The sequence below is a fragment of the Apium graveolens genome, unplaced genomic scaffold (assembly GCF_009905375.1).
Source record: "Apium graveolens cultivar Ventura unplaced genomic scaffold, ASM990537v1 ctg5464, whole genome shotgun sequence".
Classification (NCBI taxonomy): domain Eukaryota; kingdom Viridiplantae; phylum Streptophyta; class Magnoliopsida; order Apiales; family Apiaceae; genus Apium; species Apium graveolens.
Genome location: NW_027418984.1, coordinates 1 through 22,866, shown reverse-complemented (window position 1 = coordinate 22,866; position 22,866 = coordinate 1). Strand labels below are relative to the sequence as shown.

At 31.4% G+C, this 22,866-nt stretch overlaps 1 protein-coding gene and 2 long non-coding RNA genes across 3 annotated transcripts; 1 reads left to right on the top strand and 2 right to left on the bottom strand.

Moving 5' to 3' along the window:
- Positions 1 to 2,737: 2,737 nt before the first annotated feature.
- On the bottom strand, positions 2,738 to 3,141 carry LOC141702665 (uncharacterized). The gene is made up of 3 exons (XR_012567223.1): positions 3,076 to 3,141; positions 2,891 to 2,989; positions 2,738 to 2,792 (listed from the first exon to the last, which is right to left on the bottom strand). It is a non-coding gene; the product is annotated as an uncharacterized LOC141702665 (long non-coding RNA).
- Positions 3,142 to 6,071: 2,930 nt separating this feature from the next.
- Positions 6,072 to 6,902, bottom strand: LOC141702662 (uncharacterized). The gene is made up of 4 exons (XR_012567222.1): positions 6,755 to 6,902; positions 6,560 to 6,648; positions 6,264 to 6,356; positions 6,072 to 6,165 (listed from the first exon to the last, which is right to left on the bottom strand). It is a non-coding gene; the product is annotated as an uncharacterized LOC141702662 (long non-coding RNA).
- Positions 6,903 to 11,977: 5,075 nt separating this feature from the next.
- LOC141702663 (uncharacterized) lies at positions 11,978 to 13,708 on the top strand. Its single transcript, XM_074506299.1, has 3 exons — positions 11,978 to 12,682; positions 12,856 to 12,996; positions 13,298 to 13,708. Exons 1-3 carry the CDS (start codon positions 11,978 to 11,980, stop codon positions 13,706 to 13,708), a joined length of 1,257 nt encoding a protein of 418 aa, XP_074362400.1.
- The last annotated feature ends 9,158 nt before the right edge of the window (positions 13,709 to 22,866 follow it).

The window sequence follows — 22,866 nt, the reverse complement described above, 5'->3', positions numbered from 1 at the left end:
AAAATTGTATTTTTGAAAATATAAGGCCGAATTTAAATTGTGGGCGGATTTTTTAAATATTCCATAAAATTCAAATTTTTGTGCCGGGTTTTCAAATTTGAATTGAAAATTTAAATTCGACCGCCCTTGGTCGAATTTGGCCGGTCAAATGTAAGCGGTTGTATTAATCTGGATGTAATTAATCGGTCGTATTTAACTTCTAAATTTGACACTCTTTCTTACAACCGATTCAAAAATAGTAGAAATTAAGTAAATTCGACCGCGCGCGGTCGAATTAAGTAAAATTCGACCGATTTTTTTGGTAGAATTTAGCCTTTTTTCTTGTAGTGATTTCATGTACATGGGTTTTTTAGGATTTTTTTATGAATATGTGTGATTTTAAAAACCCATTTATAAATATATTCCATTTATAATATTATTTGTAAATATGTTCCATTTTCAATTATTTTTTACTATATTAAGTTAATCACAGTTAATTTTACTATTTTACATTTTTAAATGACATGTTTAACCTTTACTTAATTATCATATTTATTATGTTACTATTTTAAATAATTAGTTACTTAAATATCAATATTTTTATATTACTTTTTTTTGGTTAAGCAATAGTAAGATTATAATAAGGCTATGTCTAAGGTCACATGACAACATCATATTTCTAGTTTCAAATCAACAAAAACTAACTGACTAACAACATATTTTATGATCAGATCTTACTACGTCCAATTTTAAGTCACCCAAGTATTACACTCAAACTCTCACAAGAAAATTAATTCAAAAGTGTGGATATAATTAAATTCTATTACCACATATATTATATTATGGGGACCTTTTAGTCAATTTAAGTACAAAAAAATATAATTACTTGTATTTATTTGAGTTATATAAGAGTTAAAATTTTACCTTGAAATATTTTTAATAATTGGTAGAATAGATGGGATATATTTGTAAAGTAACCTATTAATTTGGACATATTATACAAATTCTTTTTTTACTGTGAGTTGTATTTATAATTTGATTTCAAGGAAGTTTAACTTACTAGCACTAAATAATATTTTGGATACAAGTTCACAACAAAATTATATAAATTATATGCCTTAAAAAATTAAGGATTTTTTTAAAGTGGACACTTACCTGAATGGCCAAAGATGTGTTATGAAAAGTTACATCCAACTATAATTCATTATCAAATATTAAGTAATACTTAAATAATAACATATTGTGCTAAAAAATAAATATACAATTCAGAAAGTAATTAGTAAAAATCTAGATTTTAATTATGTTCGACCCGGATACTAAAATTATCGATCATTATAAATTACAGTTTCATATCGTCCCTACTTGCTGAATTTTAAAATTATCGATCATTATAAATTACAAGATCCAATAATATAATTGACCATATCTTGATAGTCATTTTATGGTTTCCATATCAACGACGACATCGTTTCAATTTTTTAATGGTTAAAACTGACCATTTTTTTGTCAGTCTCTTTTATAAGCCCAATTTTTATAGTGGTCGATTTTACACTATTCCCTTGCAATGCAAACCCTAATTTTTGAACTCATCACTAACCACTAATAACAATTAGATTTTTGAGCAATACAATTCGAGTGAAAAACTACTACTCGAACTATATATGGACTCGAATATAAATCTATACTATACTATAATAGCCGAAATGAGGTATAATTTTGTTAGGAATACACTATAACATTTTTGCAATCATACAACTGTTTTTTTTCGTTGTCTGAAAGGTAGTTTTTCCGTTGTCTATCCAACACTCGTGTGATCGAAGGTTGGACAACGGTTATTAATACAGTTGTAATAAGGGAGATTCAACAACAGTGTTCAACACTGGTTACAATCTCGATGACACAACGATTGTTTTAGAAAAACAATTGTTGGAACATTTTTAACAGGACAGTTTTCTTAGTAATAAACAACGATTTATTTACGTCAAGAGAAAGTTCTAAATTTTCTTTCCAATTTTAAATATCTTTTCCAAATAACAGTTATTTTATCCATCGATTATTTATATAATAGAACAACAACAGTTATTTTGAGAGGTAGTAATATAAGTATCTTTTAGACAACAGTTTTAGGGTGGTGTTATAATGCAAAAGAGATAACGAATTACTTTTCGGGAACCATTGAAGAAATATTTGTAACACAACAGTTTACTAAGTAATAGACAGTTTAAAAAACCATTATCTTATTAGGTATATGCATTTTGCATATCAATTTCATATTTAATTAAAACCAGCTGCATAAAAAACCACAAAAATTAGTCCCCTGCCAAAATAAAAATACCATAATCCATACCATAATCCAAAACAAAATCATACCATAATCTAGGCCCCCGCCAAAACAAAACCAATTCACTACCATACCATAATCCATACCATACCATAATCCATCCGTTCAACAATCCAAAACAACCAGATCTACCTACCAAACTACCAGCAATCCACCGAACACAAAATACATTATCGCAAGTCTACTTATCACCAACTACATACATAAAACATCCACTTTATGATAAGTTCAAACGAGTCTACTTGTCAACATACGATAAGTTCAAACGAGTCTACTTGTCAACATACGATAAGTTCAAACGAGTCTACTTGTCACCAACTACATACATAAAACATCCAGTTTACTGATAAGTTCAAAAGAAAAGAAAGGCGAGGACCTAGCTTGCACAATGTTTCATAAAATATTTTGCAAACTCAACCCTGATCTCGTTGATGTCATCCTCAGTGTAAACCAGGTTTGATCTACGCAGCCACTGAAATATGATCCAAAATTTTGTATAAGTAACATGTTCTGCCCTTATAAGAGTAAATACAAAGTGGATGAAAAGGCCCATAGATAGTCAATTGTCACCTTATTAGCAAAGTCCAGCTCCTTATCATGAATGATTTCCATCATGTATCGCATCACAAACAGGCCACAATCCTTGTTCCCGGTTTGCACTGGAACTCCCTAAAATATCAAACAAAAAATCATTTAAAATATCCAGTCTCCTTTAATAACATAATTAATATATGATCACAAAAATAAATAAATACCGCCATGTTCTCCCACAATACTTTCTTCTTCGGAACCTTTTTCAAATCCTCCTTGTACATTTTAATGGCACTGCAACCAAAACGAGATATATCAAAACACAAAATAACCACTACAAAATATGGTCGGACAAGATTTATAAGTTAAGACTTAATAATCAAATTTTATAACGTGAACTCTTACTTGTCGACAACATCCACCCATTCTCCATTTGCAATTCGGCGTTTAAGAGGGTCCATATAGTAGACTACCTCTGCGTCTGGATTGACAACTGTCAGGGTCCAGTGGTTGCTACAAAAAATAAACAGAGGTGCTTGTTAAATAGTAAAGCCTAAATTTGATGCTTTTTTGTCACTCAAACAACTTAAATATCATAAAAAAAAATTACATTTCTATTGAATTAAAATCAACCTAAAAATTATTTAAACTCACTATTTGTGAAAAATAATCTAAAATGTGATACTAGTAGAGTGTAATTTACTGTAATAAACATGATCAGGTATAACATCAAAAATTGAAGGCTCATACTGATAAAATTTAAATTCCAGTAAATAAATCAACTTTAAAACTGAACCTATACAATTATCATCAAATTTGAACTTGAAATATTATGAGGTTGAACTATACAATTTCCCCTGTCTGAGAAACAAACCTAACATCTAATAACAAAATCAATTAAATACTGTAAGCCATTTGATTACTTTTATATTAACTTCAAAACTGTCAAGGCATTTGATTATGTTTATACTGAACCAATGCAATTAATATAAATTTCAACAAATATTATCGAGTTTAAGTATACAATTGAACCCATTCCTTACAAAATTAAAGCTAAATTCTTGAAAAAATTAATAAAAAACTGGCAAGGCGTAACAGCTTAATAGCTTGGGATAGTAAAAATACTTACACATCATTGTACGGCAGGAGAAAATGCTGCCCTTTCCTAGAATCTTTAAATCTTGTACACAATTCACGCGACCTCTACACTGCACTGCCACATCCAATGGCACCGATTGTGCCTGGATCTACAAAGCTAATCATGTTGACCATCTTATGCTTCTTCACATATTCATTCAAGAAGCTACAAATTAAATTAAGCAGTCCTTAGTAAAGATTGTCATATTTATTCCAAGGCTATATACTCCGAAAAAAAACTTTGAATGAAAAGCTTATTGAATAAAAAGGCAAATGACAGAGCCGGCCATTTCACCGCCAGAGCACACTGCATGTATATCAGATAAGAACATGATTTGCTTCTTTGTAAAGCCAAATGCTTCTTTGCTTAGCTCAAAAGAAATTGTTCGGCCACCACTCAAGGCTTCCTTTGCCCATGTCCACAAACGTTTCATTGCAGAAGGATAATTCGGACCAATTTGAACAACAAGCTCTGGTTCAACATCTTCAATTACTTTATACGTCTTCTTCATTTTCTTAGCACGGGCTTTCTTGGTTTTCTAAAACAATTGCAAATAAAAATAATTAAAAAAACAGACTAAACAAACACATAGTACATATATTAACCATACTAAAAAAGCATTCTGACCTTGGCGGCCAAAATATGAAAAGTACTGCTATTATTTCCTGCAATTATCATGTTTCTCGGCCATGCAATAAAAGTTCCCATGGCTTCTTGAACAGTCAAAATTTCATCCCCGATAGGGAAGGGAATCTTAGCATCTCCTTGAATGACTTTAGTGATAGACACCCTTGTGTTCTTTTCTCCAAGACTTACTCCATGGATAGTCTTCTCATGTCCTTCGGAAACGTGTACTTCATCAATTGTTGCACAAGCAACAATGTTGCTCAACGATCCAACAGCCAATCGGCATACAGAACCACCTGAAGAATCCACTTTCATTTCCTCAACAGCCCTTCCATTATCATCCTCACCTGCCACCTTTTTATTATCCTCAAGCTCCACCGCTAAATCCACAAACAAATTATCTATCAATGTCACATTTTTATGATCACCTACAGCCACATCCACATCCACATCAACCCCACCCTTAGAGTGACAGCTTGCCTGCTAGGAATTTGGTTTCGGACTACCATCATATTGTACACCATTTTTCGATGAATGTGCATTGTATTTTTCAAATTCAGCAGCCCAAAATGCATCTCTCTCTTTAATAATTTTTGGAGTCTCCTCTGCCATGTACTTTTGAATTGCCTCACGTATCCTTTCTTCCACTGTCCTCGCTTTTTTTTCCCTCGGAACATCAAAATAAACCGACTGCTTCACATGAATTCCCTGACCACGTACTCTGCCTCCGTGCTCAGGCTTACCGAGCGCCATTGTTAACACATCATTAGTACCTTCAACTTTAAGCTTTCCTTCCTTAACCTCCTCCTTCATCTTTTTCTACAAAAAATTCAGTAACATTTTTCACCATAAGCACATACATCCTTTAAGCACATTCATCCTTTAATTAAAATATTACACAACTAACACCAATTTGTTTTTACTAGTTATAAGCACATTCATCCTTTAATATATTTAATTTAATAGATTCAATTGCAAGCACAAGAGACAACTTAGTTTACTTGGTGGTACAGGGGACCTAGTAAGTACATTCATTGACAAACTAATTCAAGGATAAAAAAATATTAAAATAAAATATTAACCAACACAGAATACAAAATCTAGACATTTAATATTATGAACCAATTTTCAATATAAACATGTGTATTTGACTCTCTTAGTGAACAGGGGATTATTAAAATATATAATTAACTACTAATATTAAATATGATACAATCAACATGCTACTAGCACTAAAGGCATACAAACAAATCCTAAGTTAAACTAGAGACCACTAATTCGAATTATACATTGTAATAGAAAAAGATAAACTATAGAAAGGCTTCATGTGTATATAATTTATTAAAATTTAACTTTTGAAACTTCAGTTCCTTATTAAAAAATACACAAATATGTGCATCAAATAGAATGGACAATTATATTAATAACTTACAATTTCCTTAGCTTTTTCGGCAACTTCATCATTTAAAAAATTACCATCTTCGTCCATCCTTGCTAGGATCCAAGTGTCCGACCGATCTACTTCCTCTGCATCTGGATGAGATTCAGTCTACATTTACATGTAAAGGATCACCTTAGTAATGACATAAACATGCTTGTAAAATTAATATGAAGCAAAAAATGTGCTTGTTATTTCATTTCACTAACCCATTCATTCTCGAGATTAGCATAACCTTTTCGAGACATTCGATGTGGATATTTACTCAGCTTCCTTCTTTCTTGTTGTTCTTTATGAATTTTCTTCATAAAAAGCAGCAATAAGGTTAGAAGATCATAACTAAGTAAATATTAAAATGAATAAAGCTAAGTAGAAATATACCAGAAACTCAGGCGACGTGCGGTCAGCAACAAATATGTCCCAGTGTGATTTTTCTATAAAAGTAAAATCTGCAGGAGGATGTGCAAAAAATTGAGGTTGATCCAGATAAGGAAGAATGTAGTACTTGGTCAGCCGACATTTAAATTCCCTCCATTTTGCCCCGGCCGATCTGAATACCAACTTTTTTGCAGACTCAGGTACAACATAAGCCATCTACGTACATATACCAACAAATTTAAAGTTAAAAGGTGCTAGTTAATGAAGAACAAATAATAAAAATAAAAGTTAAAATGATGGAAGTTATTTATATTCATTTTACCTGCACACAGTCCCAAATTTTTGTCTTTGTCTCTTTAGGAACACATTTCCAAGAATCATGCCAGATCGGGGTTTTGGTTCTTGCCAAAACTCCAATATATGATTGCATCTCTTTACCTTCTTCACCATATGGCTCTCCTTTTGCATTAAAAGACACAGTAAGTTTGATCCCTCGGATCTTGCGTTTCACAATTCGGTGCATCGTTACACAGCCTCGCTTCAATAGTTTTAGTCCTTGAGTATTGTCCGGTTTGGTAACAACTTTTTCTCATTTTCTTTTCTTTGATATTTTCTTTTGTAAGTTTTCAGAAATGGCCTTCTTCACAGTTTTTGGGGGAGAACTCAATGGAGTGGAGGTCTCGCTATTCGTGGACTTTGTCTTTCTTAAAGCCCTTAGCACACTCATTGTCCTTGGATGGGGTGAAGATCGTGTCTTTTTGAACCCATTCCTGTGAGACACTTTCTTTTTCAAATTTCCCTTATCTGCCTTGGTCTTCTTCTTAGGAGTAGCCATACCCTATGAAGTACACAAATAAGGAATAAGTACAATATTAACATGACAGTAAACTCAATAAAACTCAAAGACATTACAGGTAAAAGAACCTAAAAACAATAAAAGAATAACCATCTGAGATATCTTAACTTTCCCACTTAAAAGCGTATTATAAATTTTACTTAAAATGACACACTTTGAGTGCCTAAACTAACCAGAGATGTACACAAACAAACATTCAACCACCAATAAAATCTAGCTTATAATCGTACAACTTACGGCATGTGAATAAAGATAAATTATCCATTTATTATAGGACAGTAGCATAGGGCACATTCAACTAACTAATCGACTGCATAGTTATAACAAACAAACCAGTAATTTCATCTCAAAAATCAATAGAAACATGAAACAAAAAACAAGAAATTAGCACAGTTACAAGATTTCAAACAGAAATTAGCACCCTGTTAATATCCATTTGGAACAAAAAACAAGAGAATAGCAAGAACCGGGGGTTTCATCATGAGATAATTACAGTTTAAAACCAGGGGTTTCATCATCAACACTCAACACTCCACAATTGCATGCAAAATTTACATAATAAAACAAACCAAAGACACTCCACAATACCATCAAACATTGCATGCAACATTCCGCAAAGCAAAGACACTCCACAATACCATCAAACAGAGCATGCAACATTTAAATCTCATAAAATATAGAGTTAAAAATAAAAAACCCCAACATAAATTGAAGAGGGTTTTATAGTTCTAAAATAAATCAAAAAACCCCAAATAAATTGAATAGCATTTTAGAAACTTATTAAAAACATGTAAAAATAAAAAACCCCCAAATATAGATGAGGGCTTTACGGTCTCTAATTGAATTAGAAACATACCAGTATAATCGAATGGAAGAAGAGGAAGAAGATTGTGTGAAGAAGAGGAAGAAGATTGTGTGAAGAAGAGGAAGAAGATTGTGTGAAGAAAATCGCCGTGAAGAAGAGTAACTGATGATGGGGAAGAAGGGGGTTGGGGAGTTATGACGAGGAGTAACTGATGGGGAAGAAGGAGGTTGGGGAGTAAAGTTTTTGGGGGGATATTTCGGGGGGATACTAAAAAATAAAGGGGAGAGATGAAATTTAAAAGAGAGGGAAAATGAAAAAAATTCACTTCAAACCAACGGCCTAGATACAGATCTGGTTTAATCCAACGATCAACAAAATCTGTTATTATTTAATTTTTTTAAAACCTAAAAATCAAAAATTAAAATATATATAAATTATCCATATATTTGGAGATATAGTAACTGTTGTAAGATCAACTATCATATAACGGTTCTTACAGGATACCGTTATCGTATGCTATATTATTTAAATAGTAGTTGTGTAACGGTTTCTTACACACACCGTTGTCTCATATATTTTCCAACAAGAGTTTTTTGTCCTAAACCGTTGTCTATAATCTAAAACAAAAATAAGAATAATCTATTGTAAAACTTTTAATTTTTAAATGTTCGATGTTTGCGAGTGCACATATGTTGATAAAACATTTGACGTAATCCATAAAAGTTAAATTTTTGGTACCTTAAAAGTTCGATAATCTGATTCGAAGACTTCGATTATATCACTATAAACAAATAATAATAATAATTAAGAATATTACTATAAACAAACAGTAGATTACGCTGACAGAGACGTTTGTGAATAAAAATTTATTAAACAACTAATAATTAAGGATATTAAGTTTCTCTTTGTAAAATTTTAAAATAATTAAAGATGGAGTTGTAACTAGGGTGGAGCACGGTTTGGTTTGGGACATTTTTTGGCCAAAACTGAAACTAAAACCGTATGTCCTTAATTTTAATATTTAATAAATATAAGTTGAATTTACGACTTATAAGTTGATAAGTAAGTTATGTTTCAAGATGTCAATCTAATCAAAATTCATTAATTTTAATTAGATGTTGAATTGTTGCATTATGATTTTAGTGAAAATAAATGTAAAGCTATTTTATTGAAAGCTGAAAAAGACTTTCATTCATAAGAAAAAAGAATTACTATCGTTGGGATCTGATTCTGCAGTAGAATCAGATCCCAACGATAGTAATTCTTTTTTCTTATGAATGAAAGTCTTTTTCAACTTTTAATAAAATAGTTTTACATTTATTTTCACTAAAATTATAATTCAACAATTCAACATCTAATTAAAATTAATGAATTTTGATTAGATTGACATCTTGAAACATAACTTTATAAAATAAAGTTGATGAAGAAGAAAAAATCAAAATATATTCAGAACAAAGTACGTCATTACTAACATTCAACTTATCAGCTTATAAGTCGTAAATTCAACTTATAAGTAGGATCGACTGATAAGGTGACTTATAAGGGGTTACGGTTACGATATAAGGATCACTAGGGGAGGAGAATTTATGATTATGCCTCCTGAGTTAGAGTCTGTCCCTAAATGCGGTTTAGCTTGGTTCACGTGGTTTGCAGGCTATTGCGTGAACCCGTAGGGTTTACCCAGTGCGCACCTGAAGGGTAGCGGCTGCGGGTTACCTACAATAAAAAAAATTATTCGGGGTTAAGATAGGGTTTAAAGTATAATATTTAGAATAATTGATGAATATGCTTAATAAGAAAGATTCAATTAATATAAAAACACATCGGAACATCTTTTTCTAGAAAAGGTATCAATATTGTATATGATAATCATATTCATATTCGAAGCACATCCATTTGTTTGGATCATTGAAAGGGTGATTTAAACATCCGTATAATTGGATCGTCGAAAATATTTACAAATTTAGAAAATATCGATAAACATGGGATATCAACTCCAAAAAGTCGAACTTATCGCTAGTGAGTTATATGTAACAGTTTACAAACAACTATTTAATCTAGTGTTGGGCAATAGTTTTTCAAAAACACTATTATGTAAAACAATATATAGTTCGGAACTCCCAATTGTCGATACGATCAAGTTGTAAAAACAAATAACAAACTAAAGATAATTAGATGATTTATTTACCGATCGTTTAACACTAATAATATAAAAAATATTGAAATTGAAAATGATAATAAAGACATTCTAAACGATTCAAACTACACTAATATCTATTAAAGAACATCTTCACAATTTTTCGTGTAATATAAATTCGATATTCTTATTACCGACATACTATTTCGTTAAAATAATTTGTGATTATTTATTTTTTAATAAATTATATAATTTATTCCTCTATATTAATTTATTCAAATACATAAAATCCAAATTATTGTGGTCCTAGAGAATAAATGAATTAATATTATTCAAAATATTTTAATTTATGAGCCATGTATTTTTTATATAATAATTTAGTTGAGACTTAAACATATTATTAATTACTTTTTATTTCAGACATATATTTGTTCAGACATATGTATCTGTCGGAACAAGAACACATTTATTTACTTGGTAGTTAGGCCGTTCATCCATGTCCATGTGCTCTCAAATCCATAATACTCTCAAATCTATGCTCAAATTCGTGCTAATACTCTCAAATCTATGCTCAAAATCGTGCTCATACCCTCAAGTCCTCAAATCTAGATATCAAATCCATGTCACATCAAGATTCCAAGACATCAAGATCTCGGGTTTTAAATTTATTTTCACACTTGAACAGGTAAGTACAGTCTTTTATGAAGTCGGGTTTATATGTAATCTCTTTTGAATTCATTTTGATGAATTCATTCTTTTGTGATTCTGAACTAGGGTTCATATTGATTTGGGGGAAATATAAAGACTTCACAATTCATTTTTAAGAAGCTATAAGGACAGGTAAGTACTTTAATTTATGCATTTGGGTTATATAAGTCCTCTGTTTTGAATTCATTTTGATGCCTTTTTTACTTCAATTAGGGTTCAGTTATAAAGATTTTAGGGAAATTTAAAGATTTCATAATTTAGTCTGAATTTGAGGTTCTATTCAGACTTTTAAAAGATGGATAGGTCATGGTTAAAAGCGGATAGAAGAACGAAAGAGTTCAAAAAAGGAGTGGAAGATTTGTTAATATTTGCATTTGAGAATGGTTATAATGCAGAAAAAATCAGTTGTCCATGTGTAAACTGCGCACATAGTAAATCATGGAGAGCGCAGATAGTTAAAAACCATCTTTTTCAAAATGGTATTGATCAAACTTATACACGTTGGATATGGCACGGGGAGAATAATTCTGTAGAAAGTTCTAATGAAACCGACACTTCGGAATCTATCAATCAAGGCACCTCAAGAATGGGTGAACATGACGAGGACGACGACGATGATATGTCTTCTGATGAAAGTTCTGACGAAACCGACACTTCTGATTTCAGTAACCATGTTAAAGGTGAACATCAACCTCTTTATCCTGGATGTGGGAGGTACACTAAGATGAAAGCTCTGGTCCAGTTATACAACTTGAAAGTGAAGCATGGTATGTCTGATTCATGCTTCAGTGATATTCTGTTATTACTTGGCTCTTTACTTCCAGAAGGCAACAACATCCCTTCTTCCTTCAATGAAGCAAAAAAAACCATATGTGCATTAGGAATGGGGTATGAAAAGATACACGCATGTCTGAATAATTGTCTCTTATACCGTGGCGATTTAGATGAAGAACAAACTACTTGTCGCGTATGTAAGGTCCTCTAGATGGAAATTGAACAAAAAAGGAGATGAACTTGAAGGGGTCCCTGCTAAAGTTCTATGGTATTTCCCGCTGATACCAAGATTACGAAATTTATTCAATACACCTCACATTGCAAAGGACATGACGTGCATGACACCGAGCGACAAAAGGATGGTAAAATGAGGCATCCGGCTGATTCAATAACATGGAAGGATGTCGACCAAAAATGGCCTGATTTTGCATCAGAGACTAGGAACCTTCGATTAGCTTTATCTTCCGATGGTTTCAATCCTTTTCATGGAAACCGTACTGATTACTCAAGATGGCCTGTTTTGCTATCAATTTATAACCTTCCTCCATGGCTTTGTATGAAGAGAAGGTATATTATGCTCTGCTTGTTAATATCTGGACCGACTGAGCCTGGAAATGATATCGACGTGTTCCTTCAACCACTAATAGAAGATCTGCAAGAGTTGTGGCATGGGAAACAAATGTACGACACTTATAAGAAAGAGTCTTTCATGCTTAGGGGCATTTTATTATGGACAATAAGTGATTATCCTGCCTTAGGGAACTTGTCAGGAAATGTTATTAAAGGGTATAATGCGTGTACTATTTGTATTGATGAAACGAAAGCTACTAGGTTGGTTAATTACCGTAAGATGGTGATTATGAGGCATCGAAGATGGTTGCCCCGTAATCATCCTTATAGAAGGCAGAAATCAGCTTTTGATAACACTGTGGAGAAGGGGGTCGCCCCTGTTCCATTAACCGGAGAAGAGGTTTTCAAAGAGTACAGCATTTAAGGGCCCATGTATTTGGAAAGAAACAACGGCAACCACGATGGAAGAAAGGTGAACCTAGACCTGTTTGGAAAAAGGTTTCAATATTCTTCCAACTTGAGTATTGGGAATTTTGCCAGTTAGGCATGTTCTCGATGTGATGCACATCGAAGAAAAATATATGCGAAGCCCTTGTTGGAACTTTACTAAATATTCCGGGGAAGACAAAAGATAGGGAATATGTTCGTCTTGATATGGCTGAAATGGGAATAAGAACGGAGCTGAGACCTAAGACTCCTGGAAAGAAAGAAAAGGTACCGTTGGCATCATGGAACTTAATGCATGCAGAAAAAAAAAACAGTTTGCTCATCATTTCTTAAAATGAAGTTGGCAGATGGATTTTGTTCAAATATTAAGAATCTTGTAAACATGGAAAATCTTCGGCTTGTTGGAATGAAATCTCATGATTGTCACACGATATTGCATCATTTGCTTCCAATCTCAATTTGATCAGTATTACAAAAACAAGTCAGGTGCACAATTATTAGGTTTTGCCTTTTCTTCAAGGCAATTTGCAGTAAAGTGATCAATGTAGACAAGTTGGAAAAAATGCAGAGTGAGTTAGTGGAAACATTGTGCCAGCTTGAAAAGCACTTTCCCCCTTCGTTCTTTGATGTGATGATCCATCTCTCAGTTCATCTCGTGAGAGAGGTTAAACTTTGTGGGCCAATATTCCTTCATTGGATGTATCCCTTCGAGAGATATCTAAAAGCGTTTAAAGGATATGTACGGAACCCGGCTCATCCCGAAGGGTGTATTGCTGAGGCATACGTTGCCGAAGAGGCGGTGGAGTGTTTGGTGAATTTTGAAAAATCTACCGTAGGAGTGTCTCAAAATGCAAAGTATGAGCAGAATGCAAGACCTCTATCTGGTGCGACATTGACAAAGCCGAGCGATGAGGACTTGCATCTAGCACATTTGTGTTTTCTCCAAAATACAACTAACATTAGACCATATTTTGAGTAAGTTAGTGATATTTAAGTGTGTGTTATTTCATTATTTTATGCACTTTGATTAATATACTAAAGAAAGTGATTTTTCTTCGCAGCGAGCATATGGCATCTTTGATGACAAGATACCAACAACATGAAAATGATGAAGTCTGGCTTAAAAACAAGCAAAATGCAGAATTTCATAAATGGTTCAGGAAAAAGGTATAATTGTTATTTGAATAAAAACATCATAAATAGGCCTAGTTTATATTTTTTCCTGGTAAATGTATAATTGTTAATTTGAATAAATTAGGTTTTGTAAATGATCCGTTCGTGCTAGGGAAACATGTTAAGCACGTTTGTTACATTGATGATCCTCTTGAAAAACATTGGTATGTCGTGTTGAAATTACCGGAAAAGAACTGTTATGAACAATGTGACGATGAAAATGATGGATCAGTAGAAATAGAACTTGAGAATGAGCTGCACTTGCCAATGTTTCCCAATGTTGACGAACTTGATGAGGAAAAAGCTAGTTATATGTGGGACGAAGATGAATGGATTCAACTCCCATGATGGTAAAAATTACCTTCTTTTAAGTTAAATTGTCTAGAAAATTACCCCAGCATGAGTTACCTCTCTGCCTTATATAATTTATTTATTCGTAAATCTTTTTTTATTTCTCGAATTATTATTTGCCAAAATTTGATAATTTTAATTAATCAGTGTCAATTACGATTACTGTTTTAATATATATGAAGTTAGCAGTTTTTTTAATTTTTATAAATGATTTATCATACTGGAATTTGTCATTTTCTAATTTATCGCTCCCTTTTTTCTTGATTGTTTGGACTGTCTGGCATTTATATGTTGGATTCAGTGTCATCTAATTATTGGACAGTAGTGTTGATGGGCCATAAACCCTGTTAATCTTAAATTTGTAACCATGTTCAGTTTTTTTATTTTTCTTTCAATGACCAATGTGATTATTGATCCGGATTTCATTGTTTCCCGTTTTTGCCCATTTTCGTGGAAAAGCCTGTTTGATTGCATTATTGGTTTTATGGACATGCCTAATTAAAACTGTTGGTCGCTTGTCAAGGTTTTGGTTGGAATTCTGATCGAATAAGGTGTTCATATATGATACCCTGCTTCTTCTCTGCCAACAACTTGTTACTGGGGGTGGAGGGTACCAGCACCTTCTTCCACTGTCTTCAGCTGGAGGAATTTGGTCCAAGTCAACTGGTGACGATTAAAAAACGGGAACTTACTTCCAATGAAAAGACCCTGCTCTAGCTGCAGAAAAAGTCTAGAACACGGGTATTAGAAAGACACAGCGAGGAAGAAAATACTCAGTAATCATCTAACATCAACTCATCAAGTTTCTTCAAGAAATACTCTTGATATTTTACTTATTATGAACTTTTATCAATTTGCTTACCTGGAATACATTTCTTTCACCCACAATTGCTCCATTGACAAACTTTGTGTTGTCTCTTGTTATATTAGCCTGTAAGAATGCCATTCGGTCAATGCCAGTGCCACTGAGGGTTGTCGGAGGTCCATCAGCACTTACGCCTCCACTTGGCAACACCCTTTGCTCAGCTGGACATATATTACTACTTTCATCTCGTGTTGTTATCTCTTCCATCACAATTCCATAAGTGAACTTGCTTTGACGAGTGAAATTCTGCAATAAGTAATTATTTGTTGGGTGTGATAAGTAAGCTTACATAACATCTTAATAAGTAATTTGGTTTATGAATTATCCAATTGAAATTAGTTGTTGACTTGAGGAAATATTCTGATTTGCCAACTTGATTGAGGGTTTTTTGCTAGTCTATATTGGTTGGATGATATTTTGTTAGGTAGTCATTGGTTGGCTACTTTTGGATTAATTTTCTGGGGATTAATATATATACAACTCATTTTTTTCATTTTAACATTACTCAGAGACAACAGTTATAGATAATCTATTAAACCATCTTCTACCTAGAGTTTAGACAACATGCATGAAGAACCAAACCATTGTGTGTTTAAGTTTCTAACAAGTTTTTTACATCTCAAACCGTTGTCTATTAGTTGATAGATGAAAAAAGTAAACTGCTGAGTTGTTAAAATTTTATGGGAGATTAAATTAAAATAGGAGGGAGAATGAAAAATAAATAATTCAAAACAACCTCTAAAAGTATCTTTTAAAGTGTGGTGTTTAGACAACGCGTTATAAATCCGTCGTGTAAATCTTATAAATATAATGCTTTAAAACACCATTATCTGTGGCCTTTCCTTTTAAACAATGGTAATAACGCACAGTTGTTTGATTTTTAATGAGACAAGGGTAAGAATAAGCACTTGTCCAAATTACACAACATAAGCAGCAAAACCATCGTCTTAATCTGATAAATGGTTGTTATTTAACAACAGTTCTAGCGTGTTGTCTTAGTATTCTAAGACAACCTTTTAGTTTGCACACTGTTGTCTGATTCCATGGGAGGGCATAACAAAGACAACAGTTTTGAACTAATAGATAACTATTGTCTGTCCTTAAGCTCACACAACTGTTTTTTTTCAAAAATCATTTCACCGTTGTTGTATTTTTAGGACAACGTATTTTTTTTAAACCGTTTGTCTTTCAACCGTTGTCTGATTGCATTTTTCTTGTAGTGATATGTTATAGACTAAATGCTACAAAAACACCTTAGTAGATTTGATTAAGTGTATTTGTAGCTTTCGACGGATGATCCTATCTGTCATCCGTGAAAAGAGTACCTTATGTATTAGAAGTATTTTGTAGCACATTCCTCTGTATTGTAATGCCTTAAAGAATTAGAAGTTCAAGGACATTCTAAGTCATGTTGACTACAAGAATGATATGTAAAATAGGGTGGAAAATTATATATATTAGATGCCTTGTAATTTTACATAAGTAAAATTGAGTCAACTGCTATGGAAACACTGTTGAACGGATGTTCTTCACAAGGCTTCGACGGATGACCCAAGTCAAATTTCGACGGATGACGAATTTCAAACAAGAGGTGATAGTGACATTACAATAACAATGGGTTGATTACCCAGAAAAAGGAATGTGGCAGCCTATAATTAGGTTTAAGAGGACAAAGAAGCATTTCAATTTCTATACTTACTTGAAGAAAACAAAGATACTGGATGGAGAAATGAAGAAGCATGTGATTAGACAAAGACACATTTTATTACTTTATCTTAATCACGTGTATCTTGGTAATATATAGACCAAGAGTAGCTAGTAGAAAATTAAGCAATCAACTAGAGAAATAGAAAAAGCTGTATCTGTGAAGAATTTCTCTGTTCCCTGTGATTCTACTTGTAAGCAGCTATGTACAATCTTTGTATAACAAAGTTCTCGAAATATATATATCTCTGGTGGATAAGTTCAATCCACCAGAAAGTTTTTTAATACTTGTGTTTAAATTACTTTATTTTTGAACACATCAATACTTTTACACCGTACTTTAGCATATTCAAACACTGTTATGTATATTTGTTAGAGAAGTTCTTAAAAGAAAGAAGAAACCAAGAATTACATTCAAACCCCCTTCTGTATTCAACTGTTAATTATCTGGGAATGACAATTGGTACTAGAGCAGGCTCTTGACATATTAAGAGATTAAAGATCAAAGAAACCAATAAGATGAGCATGAATGATGTTGGAGTAAAGTTCCTTTTCTTAGATAAGACAATTAGCACCATTGGAAGGTAAAAATGCACCTGCATCTCCTCTCTCAAGATGAAGGTATGTTGATTGAATTGCGAAATGACCTCATATTCCTGTAATAGCTGCTATAGGCAATGAGCCAAGTGTCCCAACGCCACAATCAAAATAGACAGATGAAGACATTGAACAAGTGCACAAAGACAAGAAGGCTATGAATATTTTGTTCAACGGTCTTCATGGAAATATGTTTGACAATATATAAATTTCAAGACTGCTAACGACATTTAGGATACAATTCAAATTATATATGATGAAACTGAGCAAGTGAGGGAAAACAAGATGCACTTCTAATTCAGTGGTATGAACATTTTCATCGTGAAGATAGTGAATCCTTAATTGACATCTTTATTAGATTTCAAAAACTACTAAATGCACTGAAGCTGGATGGAAGGGTTTTTCAGACAAAAGATTCAAACCTGAACTTCCTTAGATCTCTACCAAAAGAATGGAAGCCTATGACGGTCTCTCCCAGATATTCACAAGATTACAAGGAGTTTACCTTGGAGAGACTATATGAGATTCTAAAACTTATAAACTTGAGTTAGAACAAGATGAGAATATAGAGAAAAGAAGGAAGAAGGGAGGATCTATAGCACTGTAGCTGAACAAGAGAGTGAAAGAGATGAAGGTTGAAGGTGTGGAATCTGCACCAAACTCTAGGGTTTGTAAAGGCAAAGGAAAGGGGTTAGTAGCTAAACATGAAAACCATCTTTGTTAAGATAAAATGGAGCATATAGATGAACATCTACCTTTCCTATCAAGAAGGTTTGCCAAGCTCAAATTTTTAAAAAAAATTGGAGCAGCCAAGCCAATAGATCACGGTGGATAAATCCAAATTTAAATATTTCAAATGTGGCTTGAGTGGTCATTTTGCAAGTGAATACAGAAAGCCTGATTCTGAAAGATAGAAGTTTGAGCCTGTGGATTATAAAATAAATATTTTGAATTGCTCAAAAAAAGGAAAGGGCTTTGAATTGTTAGAAATTTTTGAATTTCTGATTTGCCTCCATGTTTAAATTTTTTTTATTTGGCTCGATGTTTGAAATTTTCGTGAAACTAAGGTTTATTTCCTACCAATTTTGGTAGGTTTTGAGTTTCCCAATTTTTTGAATTTTTGGTTTTGGCTCCATGTTTAAAATTTTGGTTTTGGCTCCATGTTTGAAATTTCGTGGAAATAAGGTTTATTTCCTTCCAATATCGATAGGCATAGATGCTCACGACCGATCCGAGTTTTGATCGAATCGAATCCAGCTTTAAAAAATTTTTGACGAGTAGAGTCGAGTGGAACTTTTTTATCGAATAAAAGATTGTGTTACAACTCAAACTCGTTAACTAACGAGCCAAGTCAAGTGGATCCGAATACGAGTTTTCTCGATAAATACGAGCCAGGTTGAGCCGAGTCAAGCTGTAGAATTTTTTTTTTCCAAACTAAATATATTTTTTTCTAAAAGTTTTATCATATTACTTATATATATTATCTTGACATCCGTACAGTTGAATCATTCATAAATATTTTAAAAAAAATCGAAATATCAATATTGGACTAATCGTAAGTAAGAAGAACTGGTCAACCATTTGTTAATTGTTAAAATAACAAACAAATAAATTTATTTTTTCTAAAATTTTTATCATATCACCAAATATATAAATATTGATATCCGTACGGGTGGATCATTCATAAATATTTTTAAAAAAATCGAAACATCAATATGAAACTAAACACTTGTTAAAGTAATATTCAAAAAAGTGGTTGATTGTTAAAATAACAAACAAAATAATTTTATTTTTTTCTAAAATTTTTGTCATGTCACTAAAACATATAGATCGTGACATCTGTACGGTTGAATCATTTATAAATATTTTAGAATAATTGAAACATCAATATGGACTAAACGCTAGTCGAAAGAACAGGTTAAACTACTGGTTGACTGTTATAATAGCAACTTGAATACATTTATTTTTTTCTAATAATTTAAATCACATCATTGAAATATATAGATCTTGACATTCATATGGTTGGATCATTAATAGCAATTCAAATCACATCATTGAAATATATAGATCTTGACATCCATATGGTTGGATCATTCATAAATATTTTTAAAAAATCAAAACATAAATATATGATTAAGCACTAGTTAGAAGTACTATTCGAACATTGGTTGATTGTTAATATAAAAAAAATTTATTTTTTCTAATTTTTTTTCATGTCACTAAAACATATAAATCTTAACATCCATACGACTGTATCATTTTTAAATATTTTTTAGAAAGTCGAAACATTAAAATATCTATGGTACTAAACGCTATTTAAGAACTAGTCAAGCTACTGGTTGACTGTTAAAATAACAAAACGAATACATTTCTTTTTTTTATAAATTTATCATATTACTAAAATATAAATCTTGACATTCTTATGGGTGGATCATTCATAAATACTTTTATAAAAATCGAAACATGAATATAGGACTAAACACTAGTTAGAAGTAATATTCCATCCATTGATTGATTGTTAAAATAACAAGCAAAATATATTTATTTTTTTCTAATTTTTCAAATACATTTATTTTTTTCTAATATTTTTATTATATCACTAAAATATATAGATCTTGATATCTATATTGTTGAATCATCCATAAATTTTAAAAAAAATGGAAACTTTAATCCGGGACTAAACGCTAGTAAGAAGAACTAGTCAAACTACTGGTTGACTATTAAATTAGAAAACTGAATACATTTATTTTTTTAATAATTTTATCATATCAATAAAATATATAGATCTTGACATCTGTACGGTTGGATCATTCATAAATATTTTAAAAAAAAACCGAAGTATTTTTATGGGACTAAACACCAGTTATAAGTACTATTCAAAATAAATATTCCTTTTTCTAAAAAAATTTCATGTCAGTGAAACATATAGATCTTAACATCTATACGGTTGGATCACTTTTAAATATTTTTAAAAAAATCAAAACATCATTATGGTACTAAAACGCTAGTAAGAAAACTGGTCAAACTACTGGTTGACACTAAAATAACAAATTGAATACATTTTTTTTCTAATAAATTTATCAAATCACTAAAATTTTACATAGATCTTCACATCTGTACGGTTGGATCATTCATAAATACATTTCTTTTCCAAATTTTTTTCCGAGTTTCCTTTCTCTATAAAATGACTTTCCACTTTTGAAATTATATTTTATCGAAACGTTTCGATATTTTTTTTAAATAATTATAATTTATCTAAATATAAGACAAACACGAGAATGTATGTATAATAACTATTTTTTGAATTTCACTACCAAAAGAACATCTTTATGTCTTTAGAGTTTGTTCAACAAAAATGTGACAAATGATTAACAAAAACACGAAAATGCACATTTTTCTTTGTTTTTGGTCATAGCCGACCAATACCGGTAGGAATTGAACATCTTATTTTATAGATTTATTATAAAAATATATGAGTTAATTTTAAAAAATCCAATATTTTACATACATATTGAAAATTAATATGTCTAATCATCCGTACAGCTCGATAACTGGAAAAAAATAAAAATGTATAACACCTAAACAATCTATAAATTTTGAGTATAAAACCTAACTCAAACTTCGACATTTTCGCTCCTTCCTTTTTATACGATTTTATTGTTTATAATCTTTTCTTTTTCAAATTTTTTTCCTAGTTTCCTTTCGCTATAAAATGACTTTCCATTTTTGAAGTTATATTTTATCGAAACATTTCGATATTTATTATTTTTTTTAAAAATAATTATAATTTATCTAAACATAAAAAGAAACACGAGAATGTAAATATAATCAACAATTTTTTTTTGAATTTATCTACTAAATGAATAAATCTTTATGTCTTCATAGTTTGTTAAACAAAATGTGACAAACGATCAATAAAAATATGAAAATGCACATTTTTCTTTGTTTTGGTCATTTCCTACAAAAATTGGTAGGAATTGAACATTTTATTTTATAGATTTATTATAAAATGTGATGAGAAGGGAGAGTTGGGAGAGAGAGAACAGGTAAATAGAGGGGTGAGAGCAGAGACCGATGAGAAGGAGATATAAACGGGGTTAACAAAATGGGGGGAGATATAAGGGGAAATAAAATTTTCACTTGGGGGCAAACTAAAAATAGAGGAGATGGAATGAAAAAATGGCCTAAAAAGTGAAATTTGGGTGAAGGAGGAAATGAAAATTTAAACAAGGGGAAAATGAAAAAGGGGTTTAAGGTGAAATAGGGGTAAATAGATATTTTTTTATTTATATGTATTATTTTATAATTTTTTTAATTTTACTTTATTTTATAAGAGGATAACAAAATTAATATATCTTAACATCCGTATGGTTGGATCGTCGAAAAATTTATTTAAATAATCATTTTGTTAATGAGGAACGTGTCTAGTTTGAGAAAGTAGTACTTCAACTAGAATCTTCTTGTAAGTTATGCAAGATATTTTTTTGAATTTATAAATTATTACATAAAATTTTAGATTACATATTAATGTAATAAAATTCAATCTAACATTTTCATTAATTTATAATTCACTTAAACAAATATATATTAATATCCATATGGTTGGATATTAGAAAAAATCATTTCAAAAAATTATTTTGTTAAGCAGGAACGAAATCCATTTTAGGAACTACCACTTTCACTACATTTTCGTTATAATTTCAAGCAAGATATATTTGAAAATTTTAAAATATTTTTTAAGTGAATAAAATCAATATATATTAACATCAACAGTTTAAGGAATATATATTAACAAAGTCAATAAAATATGGCATTAAAATAATTATCTGAAATTTAAAATGTGTTGTCTTAACAAAAGTCATACAACAGTTTTTAATATAATAATTGTGGGATGTAATATCAACCAAATAAATAGTGCCAAATTCATACAACGGTTTATAACCAAAAAAGGTTATTTAAAAACAATGTCAATAACGGTTTCCAAGAAAAAACCGTTGTTGAATCACACAAACGGTATTTTTAAAAGCCTGTTGTACATAGTTTATACGACAACGCCTGAGAAAATCATTTTAAAAAATTAATCCTGTAAATCGGGAACGAGTCTCGTTGTCGGGAGGGGTACTTTTACCAGATGTTTCTAATCATGGCATGCAAAATGAATTTCAAAATTTTTAATAATTTGTTCTTATGACTAAAATCTATATATCTTAACATCCGTACGGTTGGATCGTCGAAAAATCATTTTAAAAAATTAATCCTGTAAATCGGGAACGAGTCTCGTTGTCGGGAGGGGTACTTTTACTAGATTTTTCTAATCCTGGCATGCAAATGAATTTCAAATTTTTAATAATTTTTTCTTATGACTAAAATCGATATATCCTAACATCCGTACGGTTGGATCGTCAAAAAATCCTTTTATAAAATTAATCCTGTAAATCGGGAACGAG